This window comes from Lutra lutra, chromosome 1 (genome assembly GCF_902655055.1).
Source record: "Lutra lutra chromosome 1, mLutLut1.2, whole genome shotgun sequence".
NCBI classification, from domain to species: Eukaryota; Metazoa; Chordata; class Mammalia; order Carnivora; family Mustelidae; genus Lutra; species Lutra lutra.
Genome location: NC_062278.1, coordinates 13,173,827 through 13,201,382, shown reverse-complemented (window position 1 = coordinate 13,201,382; position 27,556 = coordinate 13,173,827). Strand labels below are relative to the sequence as shown.

The following is a 27,556-nucleotide window of genomic DNA, read 5'->3' as shown; positions in this document are numbered from 1 at the left end:
CTTCATGGTTCTGTGATATCCTCTTCCTAGAGGGTTTATTGGTAATAGGGGTCAGTTTTGGGGATCTACTGACATCTGGGTTTTAGTACAGGCCGGCAGAACTAGCTAACGCCACTTCTGTTTCTTCTTTGCTTCCTAGTTGTTAGTGTATTTGTTTCTTAGCATTAAAAAACCCCTCTTTGTACTTTCCTTCTCTTGGATTTTCCCTAGCTCTAGCATTTTCCTACAGTTCACATAAAAATATGCCTTTTTGAGGGCGCCTAGGTGGATCAGTGGGCTGAGCGTCCAACTCTTGATTTCTGCTCAGGTCATGATCTCAGGATCCTGAGCTGGAGCCCCACGTTGGCTCCGTGCTCAACGGGGCGTCTGCTTCAGATGCTCTCTGCTCCTCTCCCTCCGCCCCTCCCTCCCATTCTCTCTCTAAAACAAATATATATATCTATTTTTTTTTAAAGATTTTTAAAATTTATTTGACAGAGAGATCACAAGTAGGCAGAGAGGCACGCAGATAGAGATGGGGAAGCAGGCTCCCCACTGAGCAGAGAACCCAACATGGGGCTCGATCCCAGGACCCTGAGATCATGACCTGAGCTGAAGGCAGAGGCTTAACCCTCTGAGCCATCCAGGTGCCCCTATATAAATCTTTTTAAAAAATATGTCTTTCATAAGAAAAGGCCGTGGTGATAATCCCTTTGTGGCATGTGATGTAAAGGAGATTAACAGAAAACTATGTATTGACTGAGAGTGATGAAGGTATAAAGAGGAAATTGCCTTGAGTCACAGAAATAAGAATGATTTAGGGAAAGAAAAAGATGAGATAAATGAGAAAAAGTGGAGAAAATGAACCCTGGGCAAAGAAGAGGAGGAAGGGGAAAAGAAAAGAAATGCAAGACTGAACTTCTGGTCTACCTCCTCACTCACATCCTAACTACAGAAGTCCCCAAACGTTGACTTTCATTCTTAGGAATGTTGGAAAGACAGGCCGTAAGCTGCTCAGTCATCCACATAGGCTGCCTGATATCTGAGACATTTATCCCTCCCCATCATTCCCTATAAAATCAAAGTCTTTCTGGACTACCTGGACCCTATTCTCACCCCATTCTGACCACATTCTGGGGCTCAAGACAACCCAGGCTACTTTCGGATTTGACTTCTTGGGGATAATGACTCTCAGTAGCATTGGCCTGGTACGACAGTGACTTTTCGAAATCACCTGAGTACTCTGGTCACACTGCAGTTTGAAACACATGAACTCTGGGGCATGAAATTTTGGGGCAGGAACACTCCAAAGCTACCATGGAATCTCAAGGTTAAAATGAATAGGCCTGCCTTAATATTTACCAGACTGGGGCAAGAGCATAAATGGAGGCCCTCACACCATACACTAGATATTTAAATAATATAAACCAAGATAACAGCCAGATAAAAATATATCCTATCTTCTGGCTTAACAAATATATCTTAATAAAGACCTGCAAGGGGGGTTCAAATATGGCATTCTTGGGCTTCTTTGAGTTCTAGGTAGGAAGGTGGTGATAGGATGAGAGCCAGTCCCCTGTCCCTGGTCTTTCCTTCTTTCACCACTGCAGGTTCCCTGTTGTGCCGAGGGGTCAAACTTAGGTGCATACCCATGGTGGTACCATCTTTAGCCTTTCTAGGCCCTGGAAACAGGCCGAGGATGCCAAGAAATCGCAAAGTCTTAAGTCTTCAATGAGTGTTCTAGAATAGTGGTTCTCAACTGGGGGCAGTTTTGCCCCTCAGGGAACATTTGGCAATTTCTGTCTGTCACGGCTTGAGGAGAGGCGTGTTAAGAGCCTCTAGTGGGTAGAGGTCAGGGATGTGTAGACATCCTACAAGGCATAGGTCAGCCACCACAGTAGTTAACTGACCCAAAATGTTACCAGTGCCACGACTGAGATGTCCTGCTGTAGGTGGACACAAATACTGTTCAAGATCACAAGATACCTTGGAGATACTGTGGGTTTGGCTCCAGACCACTGTAATAAAGTGAATATTGCAATAAAGCAAGCTGGATGAAATTTTTTGTTTCCCAGTGCATGTAAAAGTTATGTTTACACTACAAAATAGTAAGCGTGCAAGAGCATTCATTATGTCTAGGGGCGCCTGAGTGGCTCAGTGGGTTAAAGCCTCTGCCTTTGGCTCGGGCCCTGATCTCAGGGTCCTAGGATCGAGCCTCGAATCGGGCTTTCTCCTCAGCAGGGAGCCTGTTTCCCCCTCTCTCTCTGCCTGCCTCTCTGCCTACTTGTGATCTCTGTCAAATAAGTAAATAAAATCTTAAAAAAAAAAAAAGCATTCATTATGTCTCAAACAATGTATATACCTTAACTTAAAAATAACTTATTGCTGAAAAATGCTAACCATCATCTGAACTTTCAGCTAGTTCATAATCACTGACCACAGATCATCATAACAAATATAATGGGTAATAAAAAAAAGTCTGAAATCCTGCGAGAATTACCAAAAACGTGACACAGAGAAATGAAGTGAGCAAAGGCTGCTGTACATACGGTGCCAGTGGGTGCCTGGCTGGCTCAGTCAGTGGAGCGGGTAACTCTTGAGCTCAGGGTTTTGAGTTAGAGCCTGGCACTGGGTGTAGAGATTACTTAAAAATAAAATCTTTGGGAAAAAAAAGAAAGAAAAGAAAAATGGTGTCCACAGACTTGCCCGATCAGGGTTGCCACAAACCTTCGGTTCATAAAAAATACGTTTGTGAAGTGCATTAAAGTGAAGTGCAAAAAATGAGGTATGCCCGTATTTAAATTCCTTAATCCTGTTCTAGAATGAGTGGTAAGGTTCTGGGCAGGAACACCCTCTTGGCTCCACAGACTCTCCCCCACAGGAGATCTGGTTTATCGAGGGACAGAACAGGGCCTTCTAAAGTACAGGGCCCAGGGCCAGGGACTCCCTTGCCCAGATGGGAGGGCAGGACTGGAAATGAATTTAGAGTATCTCCGGGGTCCTCGAAACCTATAGGAGACAAAGCCCTTTCACTGAGCAAAACGGGCTGTCCCAGCTTCAAGTGAGTATCTCAAAGAGGACCAACTCCCTGACCTAGGGCTGCTCTTTGTGTCCAGGAGTTGGTCCCTAGGCTGGTCCCCTGGCAAGTTCATACAATGAACTGAAACCAGACTCTCTCACTTCCTGGAACCCAAAGAAACTTAGACCTTGGGCAAAGGCCCTTTGGCAAGCATTTGCACATTTCTGCAACTTAGTAGCATATGCCAATTATCTGGAGAATACTAGTAAGTACAAGCAGGAAAATTACAAATATGTGCACTTTCTAGAGGCTGATAGAAAAATGTGGATTGTGTATCTCTAATAGAGGACGCCTTAGAATCCAAAGGTCTTAAGAAGTAATTGAGATAAAGTGTAGCCCAGATGTGGCTGAAGCAGCCCCTGTCTTTGTTCCACTCTGGCATTGAATTAGGCCTCAGTATTTTGTCATCCTTACAAGTGAATCCTGCATTAGAGGGAAACCGGGATTGTGGTGCAGAGTTGTCAGGAAATGGGGAGGATAATACCACAAAGCAAACAGAACAGAAATCCCCAGGAGGCAGAGCGGTTCTTCTCCAGGTCTGTCCCTTCTTGGTCCCTGTCCTGGTCTCCCTGTTTCCACTTTTCTTTTCAGGACTCTCTCCCCATCTCTTCTTTGGAGTCAGGTATGTCCAGCTCTTGGCCCCAATTTGCCTGCTTCACTGGGCAAGAGGAACACCTGCGAATCACAGGTTCTCAAAATGAGGTCCCGGACCAGCGGCACCGTTGTCACCTGCGAGTAAGTTAGGAATGCAAGTTCTGGGTTCCCATCCCGGACCCACCCAGTCAAACACAGCAACCTGCAATTAAACGCGCCCTTTGGGTGAGTCTAACGCTTGCTGCCACGTGAAGGTTAAGCTCCGCACTTCCTGCAAACACAGTTCAGCCGCCTTTGCTTGCATTCCCCAGGCATGCCCTGTGTTGTTGGAAGACAAGGCTCTACTCCCTGCCACGCTCCCCAGCCCTCACGGCTTATCAAACTATTCCCACAACAAAAGTGCGGGTGTCGGGGGTGGGGTGGGTGGGTGGGATTGTCAAAGCCCTATCGCTGCAAACAAATTCACGGCCCGTTGTGAAAAACATATTCTAAGAGAACTCAGTAAAAGGGGCTACAATCTCCTGTACATCTTTCTCAACATTTCTGAGCGCACAGTGAGTAGGTTTATCCTTAAAATGCACACATTTTGGACTGTTTGCTCCTTTCATAACATGTTTTTGAAGTCTTTCCCTTGGGGCGCCTGGGTGGCTCAGTGGGTTGAGACTCTGCCTTCGGCTCAGGTCATGATCCCAGGGTCTCGGGATCGAGCCCCCCATGGGGCTCTCTGCTCAGCAGGGAGCCTGCTTCCCTTCTCTCTCTGCCTGCCTCTCTGCCTGCTTGTGATCTCTGTCAAATAAATACATAAAATCTTAAAAAAAAAAAAAAATCTCCCTTGAAGGCTGAGTAGGCCTGCCCCGTTAGGAGGAACGACTCGCGCCCCGTCTGCCCTTCTCCCTGACCCTCGAGGCCGCAGAGCCGACAACACACGAGCGAGGTGCGGGAGTCACCGGGCCGGCGATTTGGTGTTTTCACGGTGGTGGGCCTCGTCCAACAGGGAAAAGGCGACAAGAACACAGAATCCCGCTAACCAAATTGGTAACGCTGTGCGCCAGGGACTGAGGAAAGTGCAGGGAAGCAAAGGCGGGGCAGGGAGGGGATGCGCCGCTTACACACGGGCAGGAAGCCCAGAACACAGGACGAGAAACGAAACGACAAAAAGCGCCCAGCTCGACCGTCCCAATTTCTGAGGCACAGATGAGACAATGCCCTTATAACCACTGACGCTTCCACACAAAGTGACGTAGAGTATCAAAGGCGTGCCACGTGTACCTCATTTTTCCCATTTCGCGCACAGAGATCTACGGACTGGAAGAGAAAGGCCGAATTTTTCCACGGTTCCATGTTTCCCGGCGGAGGGACCCGGCGGCGCGGGACGCAAGGTTTCCCACGCGGCCCCTTGGTCCCGCCCCTGGCCGGTCCCTCCTAGCCACTCGCGCGCCGACGCCCCGTGGGGAGCGGGCTGAGCGCGCGGGCGGCGATTGGTTCCGGGCCAGGGTGGGCGGGGCGCGGAGCGCCGGCCTATAAGAGCGCGGCGCGACCACCTCGGTTTGCGTCGGCGTCTCCTGCGGCTTCCTGCGTTGTCCTCGGGGTCCCTGCAGCCCTCGGAGCCCGGACCGGAGCGCTCCCTCGCCAGTCATGGAGATGAAGGCCGTTTGCGTGTTGAAGGGCCAGGGCCCGGTGGAGGGCACCATCCGCTTCGTGCAGAAGGCAAGGGCTGGGGCGGAGGACAGCGGCGAGGCGGTGCCCGCGCACCTGTGCCCCGGAGCGGCGGCCGGCGGGCCCTCGGGCCGCCCTCGTCACGCCCCCGCCGCGCGGGGTCTGCGGGTTCGCGCCGCCCGAGGCCTCTGCCCCGCGGCGGTGTGGCTGCCGAGTGCTGAGTCACCGGGCGGGCCCGGCGGGGGCGGTGGTGCGTCGCGAGGGTGCAGGGAAGGAGCCGCGACCGACCCTGGCGGGGCGGGGGTGTGGGGGCCTCAGAGAGCGGGCCCGGCGGGGAGGGCGGAGGCTGGCTGGCCCGCGGGCCTAGGCCTCCGCCCCGGCGTCTGTAGGTCGGGCGGAGGCGGTTCTTGAGGCGGCTGTGGCCCTCCCTTGCGGGGTCGTTTTCTGGGTCCTGAGGCTCCAGGACCCGGAGTTGCGCAGTCTCCGGCCTGGCCCGCCCTTGAAAGTCCGGGGCGGGGGTGGGGAGTGCGGCGGGGCCACCTGGGCACGGTCGCATCCGTAACCCCATTTTAGGGCTTCCTTTCCGCTCAGGGGTCTGCAGCTTGCCGCCTGCGGGCACAGCCGGTGCCGGGGCGGGTATTGTGCAGCCCCGGAGCTAAGAGGGTGGCTGGTACACGGTTCGTTTAGAAGGTCCTGAAAAACAAGAATCATGGGACCGACAAGTCCGAGATGAAACCCTTGAGTCCCTGACGTAGTAATTCGTAAAAGCTTACTGTGCACACGCGGGGAGATAGTCGGGACCCGGGAGCGCTCAGACCAAACCATGGGATGAGGGGCGTATATTGCCATAAAGCAGCTTATAGAGTGAGAAGGCAGGGACTGTACTGATTTTTCACAGTCATGGGTCACCACAGTTTTCTTAAATAAGAGTAAGAAATTGGTTAGTGTTTACCAAAGACCGGCCTTGGGATGCAAACAGTTTGACCTTTTGCTTAGGATTTCCAGAGGCATAAATAAGAAATGACCCAGGTCAAGTTAGTCTTGCAAAATAAGCCAGTTTAGCTACGCTTGTGTGACTAAATTGGTTTTGTCTGATCAGGGAATTTTCAAGGCTGGTCTCGGTTTGTTTTTGACTTTAACAGGGCAGAGACCTTGAGTGGCCCCTTACGGAAAAGTTTGCTGACCCTTGCTCTGGGTCATGGTCAGGCTGTAAAGACAGAGAAGATGGCCTTGGCCAAAGCTGCTTTTCCACGTGAAGCTCCAGAAGCAAGAGAGCTAATGGACTCCCGTGTTGGTGGTTTTCCAGACCTGTGATTTTTTTTTTTTTTTTTTAAACTCTGGGTGTATAGTAGGATTGTTTCGGGAGCTTTTAAAAAAAAATGTTGGGACACCTGGGTGGCTCAGTTGGTTAAGCAGCTGCCTTCGGCTCAGGTCATGATCCCAGCGTCCTGGGATCGAGTCCCACATCGGGCTCCTTGCTTGGCGGGGAGCCTGCTTCTCCCTCTGCCTCTGCCTGCCATTCTGTCTGCCTGTGCTCGCTCGCTCTCCTCTCTCTCTGACAAATAAATAAAAAAAATCTTTAAAAAAAAAAAATGTTGATTTCTGGGGCCAACTCCAGATTAGTTATGTCAAAATCTGTCCGGGTGCAGTCTGAGCTTTGCTGTTTTCAAAGTTTCCGCAGTAGTACTGATTTGCACCAGGAATTGAGAACTGTTGGTAGAGGGTAGTGGATGGGGTTTTTAGGAGTTGGAAGTCAGATGTGTTCACTTAACTCTGTTGTTGGAGCGTTCATTTAACCAAAATCTCTGTAAAGTAGTTTTTGAAATTGCTCTACCAATAGGCCCATTACTGAAATGGTCAAAGAATAAACTATACAAAAGTACTCATTAATAATATTGCAAAACACATGTTTTACAAGGAACGTGCTTGTGGTAAGACTTGTTCCCCAAATCTTAGTGAGGTTAGGAACTGATGGAAAATTGTCTGTTGTCCTTGGCTTGATAATCATAACAGAATATTTAACATATGAATGAGATCTATTTTATTTATTTTTTTAGATTTAATATATTTTTTTAAAGACTTTTTTGTTTATTTATTTGACAGAGGCAGGGAGAGAGGGAGAAGCTGAGCTGGGAGCCCAGATCCTGGGCTCGATCCCAGAACTCTGGGATCCTGACTTGACCTGAAGGCAGATGCTTAATGACTGAGCCACCCAGGTGCCGAGATTTAATCTTTAAAGTGGTTTACAAAAATTGAGAGGACAGGAAAAGTAATCTTTGAAATTTATGCGAGGGAGCTTAATTTTTTCCTTTAAGTGGTTTCCAAATTTTCTGGAAAAAGGCTTTGTCATTTGACTAAATTTTGCTGTTTTCACTTGCCAGACTTTTTTTTCACTCTTCTTTCCTTTGTAATTCCGCCAATACTAAAAAATCTCTGAAGCCTCTGAGGAATACCTTCGCTTTGGCCTTGGAGAAATGGCATGGGTGTTACCTTCAGAAGTCAAGCTGTGAATCCATACATAATGGAGTTTTTCCATCTTCCCCTGAGTCTCTTGTGGGGCTCCCTCTTTTTTTAAGTTCCAAACTTCATTTTGGTGGTGCTGTTTGTACCTGATAAAAGATCCTAGTGTAGTTAAGCATTACAGCTCTACGGATATGCAGGAATGTTAAATTGGAAATAAACTGTATTTGTTTGGTGTATAGTGTTTAAAATTTTGGATTAATTTCCAATTTCTAAAAATCAGAAGTTTTGATCTGTAAGACCAAATTACTAGCTTCCTCTTGAAAAAGGGAAGCCACACTGAGCCCTTACTAGGTCAGGACAGCACCCTGCAGGATGAGAGTTTATGCTTTTTGCTTCCCTGACCTGTTTCAGTCAGTTAAGGTAACCGCCTGGCCCTATAGGGTGGCACCCAGGCCGCTGACTGTTGAAACGCTCATGTGTGCTCTGTGCATTACCCATTAATGGCGACTTGGAAGAACCTGCCCTTTTGTCTCTGTGCTGTCGGTAACACAGTGCGTTTGAGGGACTAACATTCACGTTTTAGTTTTTCCAGAGCTAAAGCTTAGAAGAATCCTAGTCTGTTCTCAAAGAAAAGCAAAGAAGGGCAGAAGTTGACATACTACTTTCTTTGAGCCACGGAGGCTAACACCTCTTGTAACTGTTGGCCCTGGCTATTAAAAAAAAAAAACAAGCTAAAAAAACAAAGATGCCATCATGTGTATAACTGTGTGGTATGGATACTACGTGTGTTTTATTTTTGTTCCTAAGATCTCTTAGCTGCAAAAGGTCTTCTGTATGCATCCCTGCGGCGCTGTTACCTATGACCATTGCTTACATGGAGATACTGGTGTGTTCTGCTGCTGTAGTGTTTCTAACTGCCCTTTCTTTTCGGTCTCGAGTGGGGAGGTTATCTAGGTTGGAGGCCTTTAGGAAGCAGTAACTTGGCTTAGACCAGAATCAGTCCCCCAGGGAAAGTGGGATAGGATATTTTCTGGCTGTTAATAAAAAAATAGCTGTGTTGGAGACGGATAAATACCCCTAGTGAGAGAGTGGAGAACCGGGATTCTAGGGTAACCTGCTGGATGTTTCCAGGGTGTCTTTTTTTCTTCTCTTTTCTTTTGGTGGCTAATCTGTGTGTTTGCTGTACGGACGAGTGTCTGCATGAAGAAAACGACCTGTTACGATGTGCTGCCAACATTTGGGTCAACAAGTTTGATACATACTCGTATATTCAGCAGGAGCAAATGTATTCAAAAAAGCATTTACAAAAGTCAAGAACTTACTCATATAAAATAGCCATATTACGTATGGATGTAGTTTCCCTTGTAAGGGAGTCAAACCCTACAACATCCACAAGTCCACCATTTTAGTGCTCACTCGCCATTCGGCGAAGTGCGTTTTCTTGGCTGTTAATTGTGATGCTGGCTGTAGGGCTCCCGGGCTACGAATGTTAGAACAAGGTCACGTCTCCCTTGTGTTGGTCCCCAGCCTCGAACAGTTAAATAGCTTGCTAGAAATTGGTGGGCCTGGGATTTGGACACAGATCTTTCGACTCCCATGTCCATGTTCCTTCCACTTCCCTGTGATTGGTAAAGATTATTCAACTCTTTTCTTTGTTCAGAAGCACTTGCTCTCTCAAACTTTTTGCACTTTTCTTTGACTAAAGGGAAAGGGGCCTGTTGAGGTGTCAGGAACCATTACAGGATTGACTGAAGGCGAGCATGGATTCCACGTCCATCAGTTTGGAGATAATACACAAGGTGGGTGTTGTTTTGGTCTAGTGGCTCCTACTTGTTTCCGCTAGTAAGATAAGACGGGGTAGAGCTATCCCTAAACCTTAAAAACCCTCAACATGCAGAGAAAAAAAAGTCAATAGGATTACTATGGTCAGCCTTAGGGAAATGACCCACAAAACTGACTCTTAAGTGTGGAAAGGAAGGGGAAGAAGTTGATTTTTTTTTTAATTTTTAATTATTTATTTGACAGAGATCACAAGTAGGCAGAGAGGCAGGCAGAGAGAGAGGAGGAAGCAGGCTCCCTGCTGACCAGAGAGCCCAATGTGGGACTTGATCCCAGGACCCTGAGATCATGACCTGAGCTGAAGGTAGAGGCTTAACCCACTGAGCCACCCAGGCACCCCAAGAAGTTGATTTTTTTTTTTTTTTTTTTTTAAGATTTTATTTATTTGACACACAGAGATCACAAGTAGGCAGAGAGAGAGGGGGAAGCAGGCTCCCCGCTGAGCAGAGAGCCTGCCTTGGGGCTCGATCTGCCAAGCAGAGCGCCTGATCTAGGACTCGATCCCAGGGCCCTGAGATCATGACCTGAGCCACCCAGGTGCCCTCAAGTATTTTTTAAGAAAACAAAAAATTAAGCTACTCTTACTTCCATAGTAATCTCAGGTGTTTGTGAGCTTATTTGCATTACCTGTAAGAGTAGCTCGTACCTCCAACACAGGAGCCTTAGTAGGACAGAAGTAAGGTACAGTCTGAACAAAGAATGTAAACTGTTGGTGTTTTTGATTGAGTTTCGTTTTCTCACTTTGGGATTAGAAGCAAGTTGACAAAAGCTTATATGCATTTAGTCATCTTTTATCATATTCGAGTAACGTGAACTCAGTGTTTACTTTTTATGATGAGAACTTGATTTATTTGTCTTGCTGGATTTGTTTTTATGTTCTGTAATTTGGTTCCTATAAAAATTGTAATTTAATGACCAGCTTTGAGCCATTTCGACAATTAAAATTCCTCAGGTTGCTTTTTTTTTTTTAAAAACCACTTTGTGTTGGGTGGCATTTGCCCTGTGTCTTTGATTTACCGTGCCACTTCCTGTGACCTGTGTGTCTTCTCCTTGGGGACGCTGGGTAGAAGCTGTAAGCCATGGAAACTCCGTCACCTGCCGAGTGTAGAAAACCTGTCACTAACGAGCCTTCTGCATTGATGAGTCGTCTGTGAGACTGGCTTTCCGTGAGGACGGGAGCGCCATTTTCACAGACTATTCTGAATGGCACTCTGTGGAATTCTCTGTGGCAACAGCCTGGGCTCGGAGCTGTAAGGTGCCATTTCTAGTCTGCTCGCACCAAGTGAAGGGCACCGACAGTGGTTGCTGGTGGTATGTTGCTGGGGAGGTCAGCTTCTTGTAGTTACGGTATGCCACCTCACAAACCAGGATCATAATCATGGGATTTTAATAATAGAAGAACCGTGACGATCAAGTCCTGCCCTCTTATTTTACAGGGCAGTGAGGAGATCAAAGCCCAGAGAAGGATATTACCTTTACTGGTGTTACGGAGTAGTTAGAACTTGTTTCTCCTGCTGGCCTATTTTGTTTATACTGAGGTGTTGCTTCCTCTCTTTATGAACCCAGAAGTCATGATGTAGGTTAGCATTTTCTGTATTTGAGGTTTTAGCAATGACCAGTTTCTTTTTAGAATTTGTTTTGAAATTCTGATTTGTAATTTGGCTACCTTTGTTTTTGTTTTTGGTAAGTAGGCTGTACCAGCGCAGGTCCTCACTTTAATCCTCTATCCAAAAAACACGGTGGGCCGAAAGATCAAGAGAGGTGAGTGACGGAGTGCTTTAACTCTTAACTAAAATTACGGCGATGGCTCGTTGGGGTCAGGACGGGTATCTCCTTGCAGATTGCCTGCTGACATAACTGGGTCGGCCTCCCTCCTCTGCTCCTGAATTTGTTGCCCCGACCAAGGAACCCCCTTGCCCAGGTACTAGAGCAGCTTACTCTCCGGGCTGAGGAATTGACACATGGGGACAGGATTTGGTTTTGTAGCATTTATTGAATATAGAATCAATACAAGTGCCAAAGGGAACTAATACAGGAAATGTCATGAGTAACAGTACTGTCAACCACTAGCAACATAAACCATCATTGTGAAACAGAGGAAGCCTTGCAGGTAAAACTTTGATACTGAAAATTCAGTGAGTCCATTTGCACGTGTGTTTCCTGAGAGCCTTTCAGGAAAATATTAAATTTAAGGACAGGGCTGAATTTATTTTTATAACAGGCGTGGGGCATAGCATTCTTAGCCAGGCCAAGAATTAACAGGTGTAACTCAGTAACTTTGAGTTTACCCTTCGGTACTTTACCTCTGAAATCAGAGATGTGTCCCCATCCCGCAATTCTGCGCAGAGCATTACCTTGTAGATTGGAAGCTTTGAAAAGCAGCGTGTCTAGAGTGTCTGTTGTTTCTAGTTTGTGTGTGTGTTCCAGAATTCTGTCGATCTGGAAGAGTGGGCCTGTTTGATACATACCATACCTACCCTTCTGTATGACTCAGTCATTAACTTAGTTCACCAACTAGCCTGATGTTAAATGAAGTCAGTCCCCATTCCTGATGACTCTTTCCCTGTTAGGCATGTTGGAGACCTGGGCAATGTGACTGCTGGCAAGGATGGCGTGGCCGTTGTGTCCATGGAAGATTCTCTGATCTCACTCTCAGGAGACCATTCCATCATTGGCCGCACAATGGTGGTGAGTTTTTGTATGCTAGGATATGCATACCGCCTCTTCTAATACACAGACATGTATCTTTTCATGGATTCATGATTATTATTCCTGGTTTCTAAGGATCCACGTTCATGTACCTTCAGTCCAGATTAAGAAAAGCAGTTACTTTGATGATCACTGTGAAGGTGAATTAGGTTGATGAAGGTTGGTTGTGACACTGTTCTGCAGAGATGTGCTAATTAAGTAGGTTTCATTTGGTCATACTAGATCTGTAGCATGGAGAAACAGTAGTAGTCACCGTCTGGTTTTAAAATGGCCAGATTTTCCGGCCATGATTGAGTGTCCCCCTTGTAGTTCAACAGAACATTTTGTGAAGTCCAAATGAGACAGACCTCAGTATTGGTATTTGTTCATGTTTGTGGGTCTCCACCATTTGTTAAACTTGTGGGAAGTGAGTGCCCTGAGTTACCCACGGGGGCTGCATCTGGTTCTCGTAGTCACCAGGTAGCGTAGGCTCTGTGTTGCCTGCCCCAGAGGACAGTTAACCTTCTGTAGTCCTTTCCTTCCAGGTGACCCTAGAGTTTTCTTCAGCTATGGTTGCGAAGCAGAAAAATCATTGATCAATGTTGGAGGCGCCAAATTTAAAATACTATTGTTAAAATAGTTGAAGATACTTACTTACAAACTGGTAGTTCATTAGGCACATTTTTGGGTTTTTTCAAATTCACTTTCCTTTTCCTTTTTTTTTTTTCCTTCTAAAGTGTTTATTATGAAAGAAGGTTATAACTCAGGCTACTAAAATTTCTCGTGGAGGATTCAGACTGGCACATGGCAGCCTGTAACACTTGCCCCGCTTTTTAGTATTTCATTTAGAGATAGCAACACTTACCTAGTGTTTACAATGAACTTAGTCTCTATCACAAAGAAAAAGCTTTGAATAGTAGTTTCTGTTGTTTACCACTAGATTAAACATTAGTGTATTTCCATGCTAGGATTATTTTGACATGGTCTTTTCTAGTATTAAGTGGTTCTTAAAAGTCTTTTGGGTATTGTTGGGAATAGGTGGTAATTACTTGATTGTGCTATGTTAATGTTCTCGAAACTTTTTAAAGGTCCATGAGAAACAAGATGACTTGGGCAGAGGTGGCAATGAAGAAAGTACACAGACGGGAAACGCCGGGAGTCGTTTGGCTTGTGGTGTCATTGGGATCGCCAAGTAAATATTCCCTAGGATGCCGTCTGAGTCCTAGTAGCTCCTCTGTTATCTTGCTAGTTGTAGAAATTTAACTGGATAAACATTAAACACTGTAACCTTAAGAGTGTAATTTGTGTGACTTTTTAATTGCTTTAAAAAGTACCTGTAATGAGAACTGATTTATGATCACTTGGAAGATTTATATAATTTTATAAAACTTCTATTCAGTTAAAATGTCTGTTTCAACGATCTCTGTATTTTGCCAGGCTTAATAATCATACGTGGGTATTAAACTTGTGTGAATTTCTTCAATTCTCATTCAAGCCCGCAATAAACAAATACACCATATGGCACTGCATCTTGAACCTGTTGAAGTATCCAAATTGAAACTCTATAAATCAGCTCTTGATACTCCTACAGAGCGCTCGAATGGAACAGAGTTAGTAATATGTTGACAGATACGACCTATTTCATAGAGGTTGCTTTTCAAAGTGTTTTAAATGACGGAAGAGGGTTTAAGGTTCTAGCAGCTGGTCTTTTAGCTAACACCTCAATTTGGATCTTGGTTGGACAGCTGTCCTTTGTCAGCTTCAGGGAAATTAAGGTGGTTTCCCTGATTAGCTACTTAGCATTTTGATTCAAAAGGTATTTAACTTTATTTTAAAAAGTGTTAACGGTTTGAGAGAGCCCTTTGATAACTTTTAGTGAAACTGTGAACAGTAAGTTAGCCTCAGCTAAGAGTAAATTTACCTACCTGCCAAAATGGCACATATTCCACATTTCATACACCTATGAACATTTATTTAGTTTATAATAAAAGTAGAGGGTGGCACAGTCTGCTTTCAAATTAGCCATTTAAAGAAAATACCGTAGCATTTTAAAATGGGACCAAGGAAATGTTTGAATGTGGGTTATGGCTACTTAAGAATTTATGCATCCAATTAGTAAGTTTAGGTGTAGTTCTCCTAATGTAAATTCTTAACTATGTACCTATGAGAAACTACTTTTAAATGAAATGTTAACCTAATTCAGGTTTCGGACTCTGGATTACAGTTATCAACTGGTAATAGTAGAGTATTTCTGATAGGGAAATCAGAAATAAGGTACAGTTCTGATTGATCATAAATATATGCTATCCTTTTATCAAATGTAGGATATTGGTTAGGAGAGGAAAAGCCAATTTGGAAAAGGACAATTTGTAGTGTTCTCAGTTTTAAAATTGGTGATAAAAAGAACAGCATGCTCAGAAGTGGTTAAAATCACTGTTAGAATTTAAAAACAGTAATGCATTTCGCTAATAGACTGCTTGGTGTACGTGTGTGGGATAAGACACAAATATAGGGCCTGGCTTGTGAGCCTCAAGGGTAATCACTACCACTTAGTACTTCAGGGGAGGGGTGCTGTCCTGTGGAAATAGGATGGTTCCAATACTTAAAATTGGAAATAGGGGTTTTAAGTCCTTGAAATCTGAACACTAAATCAGATGTATTCTTTCCAGAAGCAGTTTCAGTTAGGACTTTTAAATCTCTCAGGTGGGCCAACATCAAACGGAGGACAAGTCTTATAATTCAGGTGCAGATATCAGCCTGATTTTTCTCATTTTCTAAAGCCAGGAAAACAAGAACATTGTCCTAGATACATTCTCCCTGTCGAAACAGAGATCTTGCTGCAAAGTACTATTTAAAAACCAGAGTCATAAAGCCGCTTCACCTGGGGATGAGGGCAAAGAAAAAGTTACCTGCTCCGCACACTAAAACTAGAACAGTTTAAAAGGTAATTTAAGGGAAAAAAGCCTCAACAAGGCCATAAACACTCGGGACTGTGTAACAACAGGTCTCTTCCTTGGCACTGGGGAAAGCAGTTTTATGGAACCGCTTTTCTGTATTATTTTAGATACAGGTTTGATTTGGCTTTGGACGTCTCCACGTAGTATTTCCTGGATACACTACATGTACTTTTCTAGTTATCCCAACAATTTTAAGCAAAAGAGAAAATACTTTTTATGTTCTTATATGTGACAAAAAGTTCAGTCTACCTCTGCCCAGCAGGGGAGTTTAACAAATGGTAAAGAAAGGCAACAGGCAAGGCTTATAAGGAAACAATAGGTTGCATTTAAGTCCTTAAACAGAAGACAGAAAGCTTTTAGGTTGCAAATGTTAACCTTGATTTTTTTCACCCTTCTGAAAAATTTAATGGGATGGTAAGGAAACACTCAAACTTACTTCTAGTAAGTAATACCCAGGCAATCAGATAATTCTATAGTACAGTCGGGTCTTTGGGATCCAGTTTTTCCCCCAGCAAAATTTCTCTTTACAAGTTAATTAGGGCAACATTTACCACAAAGCCAATGGCAAAAAAGAAAACCTTGATTGAACTGCAAAACTGACAAGCTTTTCAATTAACATGAACACAACTAACCCTTTACACCTTATGATTGAAATGTTAAAATTCAAAAATAGTACAAATGAAAGAGAATAACTACATAAAGATGTCTATTTCCATCAAATAAACAAGTCTAATTTAGACTCCAATACAGTATTAACAGCTCAAACTTTGATGGTGAACAATCCTTTTCCACCTTAATGCAGTGTAGGAAGAATAGCACACATTAAAGTTTGTTATGAAAATAGAGTTTATTAAAAACATCCCTATTGTTTTGAGGAGCTTTCACCGTTACCTTGTCTTAAATTAAAAAAAAAAATAGAGAGCACTTCTAATTACGATTTGTAAACTTTTTAAAGTCAAAACTTTTAAAAAGTTACAGCAAAAAGGGTAATATTTATTCATATTTTCAGTATTTTTTGTTATTTTGTGGCTATTTTTAAATAGAAGGGAAGCAATCAAATTGCTTACAATTCCCCACCAACTACTGCGGGGCTGCGGTATAGCAGGAGCAATATAATACAGCATCTGTACACCTCAAGCTCTACACTCCGGAAGTGTCACGGTCACATTCGACAAATGCCAGTCTCTAACGAGGAGCCTCTGCTGCTGAGCCAGAATCCTTTTCGGGTTCAACGGATGAGGTAGCCTCAGCAGGTAGCTCTTCAGAAGGTTTTACAACGGCAGACTCAGACTCCCCCTTACCAAGTTCTGAAACAGTGTCTACGGTTCCCACTTGGCTAATGGGAGGTTCAACGGTTTTGTTACCACCTGCCCTGTCTGTCACCTCGGGCTTCTCCTTTCCTCGGTTTTCTTCCTTATCTCTACGAGACTCTCTATCTCTAGAATCTCTCTCTCTGTCTCGATGCCCACTAGAGCGTCTATTTCTCTCTTCCAAGTCTCTGTGCCTGTCCCGGTCAGGGCTCCTTCTTCCCCACTCTCTCCTTTCACGGTTACTATTATCTCTATCATCATTACGGCTCCCATACCGTTCCCGGTCATTTTCCACCCTATTTCCAAAAGATCTTCTTCCAAACCTCTCTTGGTCTCTACCTGAATTGAACTGCTGCCTGTTATCATTTCTAAACGGCTGTGGTTGTTGCTGTGCTGGCGGCGGCTGCTGCTGCTGCTGCTGCGCGGGTGGAGGCTGCTGGGGCTGCGGTTGCGGCGGTGGGGGCTGCTGCGGCTGGGGTTGCTGCTGCCTTCCGTCTCTGTCTTCAGGACCCCCTGGGCCTGGCCCTGGGCCCCCGAGCCCTGGCATTCCGCCAGGCCGAACAAAGGGGCCATGTGGTGGAAAGGGGCCTTTCATTCCATGAGGTGGCGGCATTCCAAAGCCCCCCGGTCCTGGAGGGGGACCTCTGTGCATCATATGTGGCGGCATGGGACGAGGTGGCATCAAAGGGAACCTCTGTAAGTGAGGTGGAGGCATTCCTGGAGGGCGCTGAAGTGGGATCAGGCCAGGTCGGGCACCGAGAAGACCAGTGGATGGTGCCTGGAGCCCAATTACAGGACCAGGTGCAACTCCTTGAGTACCTAAGAGAAAGTAAAAATAAAAATTTAGGTAAAGCAGAAGATGGCATTCGATTTTCACCTGTTTCCTGTGGAGCTTCAATCAAAATGAAGTTCAATCCAGAATCTTCCAATTTTGTGTGGTTTGCCAAGTCTACCCCGTGAGAAACTCAATGTGAGGGTCTGCCCAGTCACAACCACGGATGCAGTCTTACAGATACTACACTATATATATGCTATGGGGATACGGGTCTATGTAACTAGTGTACAGGTGATTAGTGTCTCATATTGGTAGAGGTCAAAACCAGCTGGAAAAGGAAATTGCAGTATTCCAGTTTTGGAAAGTCTCCTATAGTCTTCACCAGCAGCTGTTTGGCGAAAATACTTAAAACACTCAAAATACATTTGAGAAATACAATGTACTAGGCCTAATGAGAAAGCGCTGAACTATCTGAGCCAACTGAAGGCCAGCTCAGGTGCACTTTTAGGAAATTTTACATTTTAAAGTCAATACTAGAGACAAATGGGGTCACTGACCCAGAAAATCCACTTAAGAGAGAGGTTTCTGATTCCTTGTCGGTAGGATGCCTTACTACATGGTACGCATTACTTGAACAGTAATGCTTATAAAGACTGAGAGACCAGTGGAGAGTTTATTCTTGCTAGGTCACAATGACGAAGTATGCTCAAAGTTCAGCCATTCATCTTCTCATTCTTCCTAAGGCAACAAGACAGCGCTGAGGACTTACTGGTTTTATTTCCCATTTACATGTGGCTTTGCTCATGTTTTGGTGTTGTCATACAAATTCAACAATCCACCATTTAGAATGATCTGGCAAGCAGTATGCATGTTTCAGTTCACCACTTAATAACAGAAAGGCATCATCTATTTCTTCACAAATATCAACAGCACAAGGCAAAATACTATATGACCAAGGGGAGTTAACTCCTGTTACTGTAACACTGTCACTAACACTGGAAACTGTTCCAGAGGTTAGAATATGTACTATTTCCTCATGTACTGCAGAAAGGCCTTTGAGCAAGTTATGGGTTGGGACTCTTGATCAGCAATGGTTCACAGAAATGTTTGGGTGACACAGATAAAAAAAACTCAAGAGCAAACCCCATACTTTAATACTAAGTATTCCCCGCACCCCCCCAACATCACTTTGAACCACTTCCTTCCTCCCACGTGGTTCAGCAAACATTTAACAAGTACTACTCCCTCCCAAATTGTTTGTATGAGTTTCTAACTTCAGTTTCTGCTCCTCACAACATGTGGTCTGATAGTATTCTGTCAGACTTAAGGACTAAACAGAGTAGACCTGAAAATATACATACAGCGGTTTATAACTATAAACATGAAAACTCACCAAGCTTGGTATTTACTTAGACACACCTTCTTTCACATGCTTAAAAAGAAGTATGTTTGGTGAAATATAATCTCACTTAGGAATGACCTTGGACGTGTGCCTCAGAAATGAGAGTAATACCTGCCTCTTGTTGAGATTAAATGGGATAAAATACATATAGTTAAATATGCTGAAATTATATCTATTTTTTTTTAAAGATTTTATTTATTTACCTGACAGAGAGAAATCACAAGTAGGCAAAGAGGGAGGCAGAGAGAGAGGGGGAAGCAGGCTCCCTGCTGAGCAGAGAGCCCGATGCAGGGCTCGATCCCAGGACCCTGAGATCATGACCTGAGCCTAAGGCAGAGGCTTAACCCACTGAGCCACCCAGGCGCCCCTTATTATATCTATTTTGACAGGTGATAAATATCTTAACATTAAATATCTAACTTCACTAAAATGAGTGCATTTTTCATTTCTGATTTGGATCTTATTAACCTCTCGTGGTTCCCCAATACCCACCACAATTTAAAGTCAAGCACTTTGGCAGTTGGGAAAAATGTGAACGCAGTGAGCTTCCACGTGTCGGGTCTAAAGGTAAAATATGCTAAATACCAGAGTAAAAAGCTAGAATTTATGAAATGGACAAACGAGGCAAAGACCTTGTCTCTTCACACACTCTTCAGACTCGCTTTGAAACCCCAATGAACATACACAGAACCTATCCTACGTTTCAGATCTAAATGAATTCACAATGGCCAACATCATTCCTATCACTTAGTAAACACCGTGGTATGCCAAACAGCAGGGCAACAAAAGCACCTAAGATACGTCCTTTCTCTCACTTTTAAAAGAAATTAGTCTCAACATTTGTGGACCATAACTCAACATAAAAGGTATGTACCCAAGTTACTGACCTTTTCATAGAGATACCACACATAGATACACTCAAACAAACTTTACTTTCCCACTAGCCTTTAAAATGACCACTGTTTTACTGTTAGAGTTCAGTGCGACACATTAGAGTACCTCTCTTTAAGCTTCAGAGGCCAATGCCAAATTTTTAAATATCACTAGAAAAATGGGAAGCAGGTTCAGAGCATCTTATTATAACAAAAGAATCAGGTTCAGATGAATCTTTAAGAGGAAACAGGGACTCCTGTAGGACAATGGAAAGGTCCTACTTCCTGATTTACCCAAGACTGGCTTCCTCAACTACCAATCTGACAGTGGCCAAAGGATGCAAGGCCACCTCAGCCTTGTACAGAACAGATAAACTGGTAATAATACTCTTTAAAAATACAAACCTGTCTCTAGGAACACACCTCTTAAGTCCTTTATAACATGCATGTGAGAGTAAACAGATTGATTTAATATGGCTAACATTTATAGTAATCATATATTTAAACTATCTACAACATACAATATTTTTATAAAAGCAAAAATATTGCCTAATTCATTGATTCTGTATGTGTAGCTGTTTGTATTTGCCTAAAAAAATCCCTTCTCTCATTTGTAAATAAGGAGATTTCCATTTAATCCTTCAAAATATTCCCATAGTCCTAAATGTTCACCTTCAGGCCACAGAAGTGGTAAAATTATGGATTATTACTGTTTTTTTTTTTGCCATCAACATGTGTTGCTTTTATAATCAAAGTTATATTTAACTAAAAATATACCAGGTGGCATAAACCCTTGACAGGCATGCTAGCTGAATTTCATTTTTAATTAGGAAAGCTGACATTATACATACATCAATAGACTATGTAGTGAGTTAGTCTGGTCTAAAAGGGCCTTCAAAGCAATCGTTCAAAGCAATGTCATGGAAGGATGATATGCAATGCCACTGACAAGTTTTCTAAGTTACAGATTAAAAAAAATAATTCACATATATTGAACACTTGAGCTTTACATTATTAACTCATTTCATGTGCTAGAGACATAAATAAACGGAACATTGTCCTTTCCTTCAAACAGGATATAGCCTAAGTAGAAAGAAACATGCCGGCTGCAGGAAGAGATGGTACAAGCTAGTACGGTGGCAAAGGCGGGCCTGCTGAAGCTTGTGTGTATGAATCTGAGTGTGAGGCTTAGGGTGTCTGAGCAGGGTCCAACAGCAAGGACATCACCAGTCAAGAGAACTGCAACAGTGTGTCTTCTGACGAGAGAGAAGACAGATATGCAAGATGAGGTTTATTACTGGAGCTGCAGGCAAGCCTCTGTGTGAATACACTACCATCCAACTGAAAGAGGTTCAGGAGGCCGAGCAGGCTGGCTGGGGCAATTCAGAAGTGTGATATGCCACAAGAGGAAAGCCGGACTTTGGCTTCAAGTGATGGGGCCATGACCAAGGCATGATTCGCAAGGATGATCCCGTGTTCATTTTTGAAAGAGCTTTCTAGCAAGCAGTGTAGAGGAGAGCCAGGAGGGGAAAGACAGCAGAGAGCTGGTGGACTCTTATCCCCAGACTCCACGGGACAGAAAGAGAGAGACTGAACCCAGACAGGGGGGACAGAGAGGAAAAGCACAGCTCTCTGGTCTGAATGAGTAGACGGAAGCATCAACGCAGTGCAGGAATTTAGGAAGAGAAGCTGTTTTTGGGGAGAGGACAAATTTCCACTGAGCTAGAGGAGACTGGGTTAGATCTGGTGGGTGTGTGCAGAAGAAACTGGTATGCATACCTAGAGCTCGTAGGAGAAGTCCCAGTGTCATCCTCAGTTCAGGTGAGAAAAGGGAAGTGTTCAGACCCCAGGAGACACTACCTGAAAGTCTTCAAAATTTTAATACAGCGGATTTTAATGCAGGAAAAGGGACAGCCCCAAATGTCTATATTCAAATTTGAGAAGTGTTAAGAAATACACTTGAGTTCAACTCAAAATAACCAAGACTTAACTGTGAATATTCCTGTGAGTCAAAAACCAGACATTTCACAATTAAAAAGTCAGTCAAGATTAAAGGGGAGGTACACTGCTATCTCGAGCAAAGCTTTCCAGAATTATGTGACTTAAAGAACAGGTGTTAGAAGGCTAAAGGGGCAGCGAGGAAGAGGAAGCTGGTATCATGGGTGGAGCCCAACATGGACCTTGAAATCCCAGAACATACATAAGGGACACAAACAGTAACTTTCTGCCCTACAGGCAGCTTTCTGCTAAGGACTGTAGGGGGGACAGGGAGGGCAAGGAGAAACATAAAATTACTACAAGTTTGACTTAAGTGCTGAGTGACCCAAATGCATCAGTTAGCTGGACGCTTTTGAAGAGGATGAAAATTCACGGGGGATCCTTTAAGGAAAGCAAGGACTTGCTAGGTGAAAAGGGGAGGGAGGAAAAGGATGAGAGGGAAACATCTAAAAAGGCAAGGCAGTTCGGCCTCTTTGCCAACAATGTCGTCCTTCGTCCTACCCAAGCCACTGCTTCTTTCAAGTCCTGGACCTTTTGTTACAAATATCTGTATTACTTCCAAATTCTCATCTGCAAGCACCCCACTCCCCGATCCCCTTCTTGGAGTAATTTTTGATCTCACGAGGGTCAGGCCCCCACAGTGCCCTTCACTGTCTTTACCTTTCCCTCCTTAACCTGCCTCAGAGTCCATGGTACCCCCTCACCACAGCTGGCTTGGAAAAACCTTGACTTGATGGTTTTGAATGCAACTTTTCCTAATCTGTACCCAGACAGGGCTGGGGAGGGCATCCCACCCCCAAGACGTCAACTGGTCTCATTTTAAGTGTACAATTAAAACCATAAGTGCTTCCTTAATGGGTTAGTGATCCTCATTTTCCTAGTCTGTTTTCATTCTCATTTCCCTCGATATCTAATTCACCTGTTTCTCCTTAATTCTGCTTATTCTTAGGAGGTTTTATAACAAATTCAGTGAGATAAAATACACATTGTTTATAACTCACTCACATACAAGTGTTTGTAACTCAATGGTTTGTAGTATATTCAGAGCTGGAAAACTGTCACAATCAACTTCAGGATATTTTCATCACTTCAAAAAACCCACTCTTATCACTCTTATCACTCCCATTTCTGGTCCCTGCCCCCTGGCAACCACATACTCCAGTTTGTGTCTCTATAGATTTGCCTATTCTGGACATTTCTATAAATGGAATCAAACAATATGCGATCCTCTGGGACTGGCTCCTTTCACTTTGTCCATCTTGTTAAGATTCACCTATCTTGTAGCATGTTTAAGGGCTTCATTTTAAAAAAAATTACCAAGTACTATTCCACTATATGGTTTATAATGGAAACCATTATAATGAAAACCATATATTGTATATATGTCCTGGGGCTTATCATGAAAAAAATAAAGGTCATTGGAAGACTTTTTCATTACCTACCTACCTACCACATCTACCAATTTACCTGTATCCGTATTACTCCTTCTGAGAACATTATGCTCCAAGGGCTAAGCTCTTTATTTGAACCCTGAACCCATGCATGCCCTCAGCAAACACCTCTTCTTTCTTGCACCAAAAACTTCCCCTCTGCTGATTTTCCAATAAAGATACTTTAGTTTCATCCATCTTTTAGAAATTAAAAAAAAAAAAAAAGCCTTCCCTTTCCTTGCATCTCCTTTCAACCATCACCCCATTTCACTGTTCCTCTATATAACAAGTATCCTCAGTGATGTCCAGAATCACTGTACCCCTTCCTTCAGCTCATTCTCTCCTGACCCTTTGTAATTGCGCTTTTTGGATCCATCATTCCAAGAAAACCATGTTTCTAAGGTTATCCAGGAGCCTTCATTTTGCTAAATCCAGGTAGCAAGCTTCAGTGTCCTTCCTTGACCCATCAACACAACTGATAGTTGATCCCTCCCGCCTTCCTAGTAACTCTACTTGGCCTCCAGAATACCCCCTCTACCTTGCCTGCTAGCCCAATGGCTGCACCCTCCAGTAACCTCTGCTGAACAGAACAGTACAGAACAGTGGTTAAAACCACAGGCGTTGGGAGTAATGCTAGCTTCAACTCTGGACCCACTGCTTGCAGCTGTTGACTTGGCCAGGGTACTTCCTCTTTTTTTTTTTTTTTTTTTAACCAGGGTACTTCCTCTTTACACTTCAGCCTCCTTATCTATAAAATGGGGTAACTGCACCTACCGCTTAGGGATATAAGGCTCAAATGACTGATACATACAAACTCTTCAGAAGAGTTCCTGGCATATGGAACTATGTCTGCCTTAGTTCTCAGAACTGTATTCTCAAGTGCTAGGTGCTAAGTATTTCCTGGGCTCATCCCTTTAGGTCTCTACATTCCCTCAAGTCCTCTCACAGGCTCCTGTGGCTTTGCCGATGTGTTTGTAGACGATACCTGAAATCACATCTCTAGACATTATTCACCAAGTTGTTTACTTACCATCTGCACGTCAATTTCAAAGTTAAAATACCCACCATTTTACCTTGATATCCTCTCTGCAAACCCACTCCTCCTCGACATATGTCCACCTCAGGAATAGAAATTATACCCTACTGATTGCTCAGGTCAGAGACTCATTCCTGACTCCCTCCTCTCACATCCTGTATTTAATAAGGCAACAAGGAGGCCCTCTCTTCAAAAGAAATTCAGTGTCCAACCAATTCATTTCCTCCACTGTACCATCCCTGATGCAAGTGGTCAGCCTGCATCTCATTGACTGCAACAGCATCTGATGTCTTCTTTCCACTCTTACCAACTCCCGTAGTCTGCTTTCTCTGAAACAGCTGTTACCTTTATAAAATACACATCGGATTAGGACCACAACATTCCCCATTGCGCTCATAACCAGGCCCTTGACAACCTGAACTGAGAGCCTGCTGCTCTTTCCTTTGTTCACCCGCTCCAGCCACACTAGTTTGCTGGAGTCCCTCGAATAAGCCGAATTCATTCTCAATCCTAGCCTCCTTTTGGCCTTCTACATGAAATGTCTTTTCTCTATGTTTATGCCTCTTCCCCATCATTTCTCTACGAATTACCTTCTTAGATGCCCTCCTGAGCTGTCCCATTTAAAAGAGCACATTGAAAAAAAAAAAAAATAAAAAAAAAATAAAAGAGCACATTGCTGGAGCGCCTGGGTGGCTCAGCGGGTTAAAGCCTCTGCCTTCAGCTCACGGTCCTGGGATCGAGCCCTGCATCAGGCTCTCTGCTCAGCAGGGAGCCTGCTTCCTCCTCTCTCTGCCTACTTGTGATCTCTAATAAATAAAATAAATAAATAAATAAATAAATAAATAAAAGAGCACACCGCATGTGACACTCCTCCAACCCCTAAGTGTTCTCTACTTCACTCCTCACAGGATTAACTCCATGTGAAACTATTACTTTTATCTGTGTCCCTACCAGAATAGAAGTTCTACAAAGACGGGCTTTTGTCTTGTTCATTCAGGTATCTCTAGTACCCAGAAGGGTGCCTGGCACACAGTAAGTACTCAAGAAATACATGTTGAATGTACGAATGAATGGTGGTGGCAAGAGTCGTGATGACTGAATTCATCAGCAGAAAATCTCTCTTGGGGTGCAAGAGAAGAAGCTCTAAGTCCAGGTTTCTCCCCCAGGGTATGGAGTGTCTTTCCGCTGTTCACCTACAAAGACCTGAAATTTATTTTCAGAAAGGCTGCAATTTTCTCTCACAACCTCCTTCTGTTCCTAGTTGTGGTTCCACCTTTTTTGATCCGATCCCAATAAAATGAATGTCACTGTGGCATTTGCATGAATCTAGAATGAAACTTTCCCACACAAGGAAAAAAAATTATCAACCACCCTTCTCTCTCCCACCAATACCAAAAATCCCTAGGCATGCACATGTATATATGTAATTTTAAAAAAAAAATCACTAAATGTCTTTTCATTCCAAACCTTCAGAAAATGGGAATACTGGCACAACCCACATATGTCTTTCTTTTGCCTAGATTTACCATTTAGTAACATTTACAGCATAACTATTTTGAAAACACTCCCAGGCAATTCTTATAGCAGCTACTATGTTGGGAGCTGGGGAGAACAAAAGAGTAAGGAGCTAGTTTTCAAAGAAAGAGAAAGCACATTTTAGACAGTATTATACCAAAATCAAATCGTGCCCAGAATGTTAACAAGAGATCTTTAAGAGAAATCGGAGTTTTCAATAATACATAATGCAGGTGTACTGAGAGGGGGATCCATTTTTAGTATAGGGGTACATTATGTTTTAATAAAATCCAATACATGAAAAACAGAATTTCAAATGAAGAGAAATCAGATTATTTAAAAGTGAATGCATGGCTTTTTGCAGAATAATGTACAATAGGCTCTGGTCCATGTCCCATAGTTCATTTATAGTCACTTTCTAGAATTTGCACACAAACTGCTCTTTTAGTATAACTGGCAAAGCACAACAGCTCTGACTTGGACTTAAGAGTTGCAACATTCAATGTTAGCTGGAAAAAAATCTTACCTGAAATTCTTCACAGCATCACTGTCTACTAAAATCAGTTCAGAGCCCAGAGTATCTGCCCCTCCCACCTTCCTCAAACCCAAAGTGATATATGTCCGAAAGATTTAAATTTAAGAGAGACCCTTTAGGCTGGAGTTCTACAGCCCAGGAAGCACAGAGGGACATGGAGACAAAATGATAAACAGCTTTCAGATTTTTGTACAAGACCTTCCCTGTGTGTTTCATTCAAGTACTTCACCTACTGAGAAAATATAGTGTATTCATGCATCAACTCATATCCAAGGCAAGTATTTGTTGTGGATTAATAGCTATTAAGCATCTGCTGTATCCACTGAACAATGTTATATACTAAACTGAAGGTAGGGGACCAGTATGTGGGAACCATTTCTACTATGTAACACTAGTGAAATAATTACCAATGTAATATTTAAGAGTACCAATTCCAGTATTTTAAAGCTTTCAAAGAGAACACATTATAGGATAAAGTCAACAGGCTTTTGGGGGGTACCAAATCAAACACCTCATAGATCCCTCTAGCTTATAATTTAAAATAACCAAATATTATAGCAAAGTTCACAGTAAGAAAAAAACCATTAAAACATAAAAGTTGTATTAAAAATGAAATATTATCATAAAAAAATGACTTTCTAGGATTTCTTCAGGTTTTCTTTGAACGTTATTCACACTAGATTGGTGCTCTAATGTTCTAATTTAAATGTTAAAAATTACTAATATAAAAATAATTAAAATTCTGGGCAGAGAAATCCAAGCTAAGGGAAATCACCATAAACCAAATATGAATTTTAAAGTAATCACTGAATGTGATGGTAAAACTTATTCATCTTCTAGGCAGTTTCAAGGATCATAACTATTGCATGAAAGCAAACACAGTTATTTACGTATATAATTCACAAACCAAGTCTGTACACTTAATTTCTTGAAGCATCCAAATTTGGGAACATCAACTCAAATACTTATTGAGTTCATGCAGGGATGTGTAGAAACCAAGTATGAAGGGCATCATACCACGGTCTAGCAATTCAGCCTGGAGGCCACCAATTTGTGACTTCTGCTTTAGATCTTTGGTAACCAAAATTACAAGTAGGAAGCAATCTTAGAAATACCCATTTCTTACTTACAAATTTCGCCATCATCTATAGCAGTGTGACAAAACTAGGGAGAATTTGCATATTAGCAATTAATGAAAGTAAATGTATCTGACAAGAGAAAAGGCTTTAATTTTCCACCAAAGGAAAGAGTTCAAGTTAGCGTAATTTTTCCTTGAAAAGATTATTTTGGGTATACTGGTAACACAGTAGAGATATGTAACACAAACAAACATTTTTTTGTGTATTTTTTTTATTGTCTGGAACACCAAAGTAACCCAAATTTCACATTTACAATGAACTTTTTAATAAAAAATATGCTATACATATT

General features: G+C 43.2%; 2 protein-coding genes and 1 long non-coding RNA gene across 6 annotated transcripts in view; 1 reads left to right on the top strand and 2 right to left on the bottom strand.

Annotated features, from left to right (window-relative positions):
* Positions 1 to 5,043, bottom strand: part of LOC125095144 (uncharacterized) — a 36,037-nt gene extending 30,994 nt beyond the window's left edge. Inside the window, exons 1-2 of one of the 2 annotated variants that reach the window (XR_007125806.1) lie at positions 4,681 to 5,043; positions 3,543 to 3,733 (exon numbers count right to left, since the gene is read on the bottom strand). This is a non-coding gene — a long non-coding RNA (uncharacterized LOC125095144). The remainder of the gene's footprint in view (positions 1 to 3,542; positions 3,734 to 4,680) is intronic. The other variant, XR_007125805.1, reaches the window with a different exon arrangement.
* Positions 5,044 to 5,190: 147 nt separating this feature from the next.
* Positions 5,191 to 13,591, top strand: SOD1 (superoxide dismutase 1). Its single transcript, XM_047721128.1, has 5 exons — positions 5,191 to 5,359; positions 9,477 to 9,570; positions 11,302 to 11,371; positions 12,181 to 12,298; positions 13,387 to 13,591. Exons 1-5 carry the CDS (start codon positions 5,288 to 5,290, stop codon positions 13,492 to 13,494), a joined length of 462 nt encoding a protein of 153 aa, XP_047577084.1. The 5' UTR covers positions 5,191 to 5,287; the 3' UTR covers positions 13,495 to 13,591.
* Positions 13,030 to 27,556, bottom strand: part of SCAF4 (SR-related CTD associated factor 4) — a 70,700-nt gene continuing 56,173 nt past the window's right edge. For all 3 annotated transcript variants that reach the window (XM_047721108.1, XM_047721099.1, XM_047721116.1), the window contains exon 20: positions 13,030 to 17,384. In XM_047721108.1, the coding sequence (XP_047577064.1) occupies positions 16,441 to 17,384 (944 nt within the window). In that variant the 3' untranslated portion in view covers positions 13,030 to 16,440. The remainder of the gene's footprint in view (positions 17,385 to 27,556) is intronic.

What these genes read in the sequence shown, in the direction of transcription:
- SOD1 (XM_047721128.1), top strand. Translation starts at nt 5,288, where the DNA reads ATGGAGATGAAGGCCGTTTGCGTGTTGAAGGGCCAGGGCCCGGTGGAG. An exon ending in GGGCCGAAAGATCAAGAGAG is followed by an intron (nt 11,372 to 12,180) that starts GTGAGTGACGGA and finishes TTTCCCTGTTAG; the next exon opens with GCATGTTGGAGACCTGGGCA. An exon ending in TCATTGGCCGCACAATGGTG is followed by an intron (nt 12,299 to 13,386) that starts GTGAGTTTTTGT and finishes AACTTTTTAAAG; the next exon opens with GTCCATGAGAAACAAGATGA.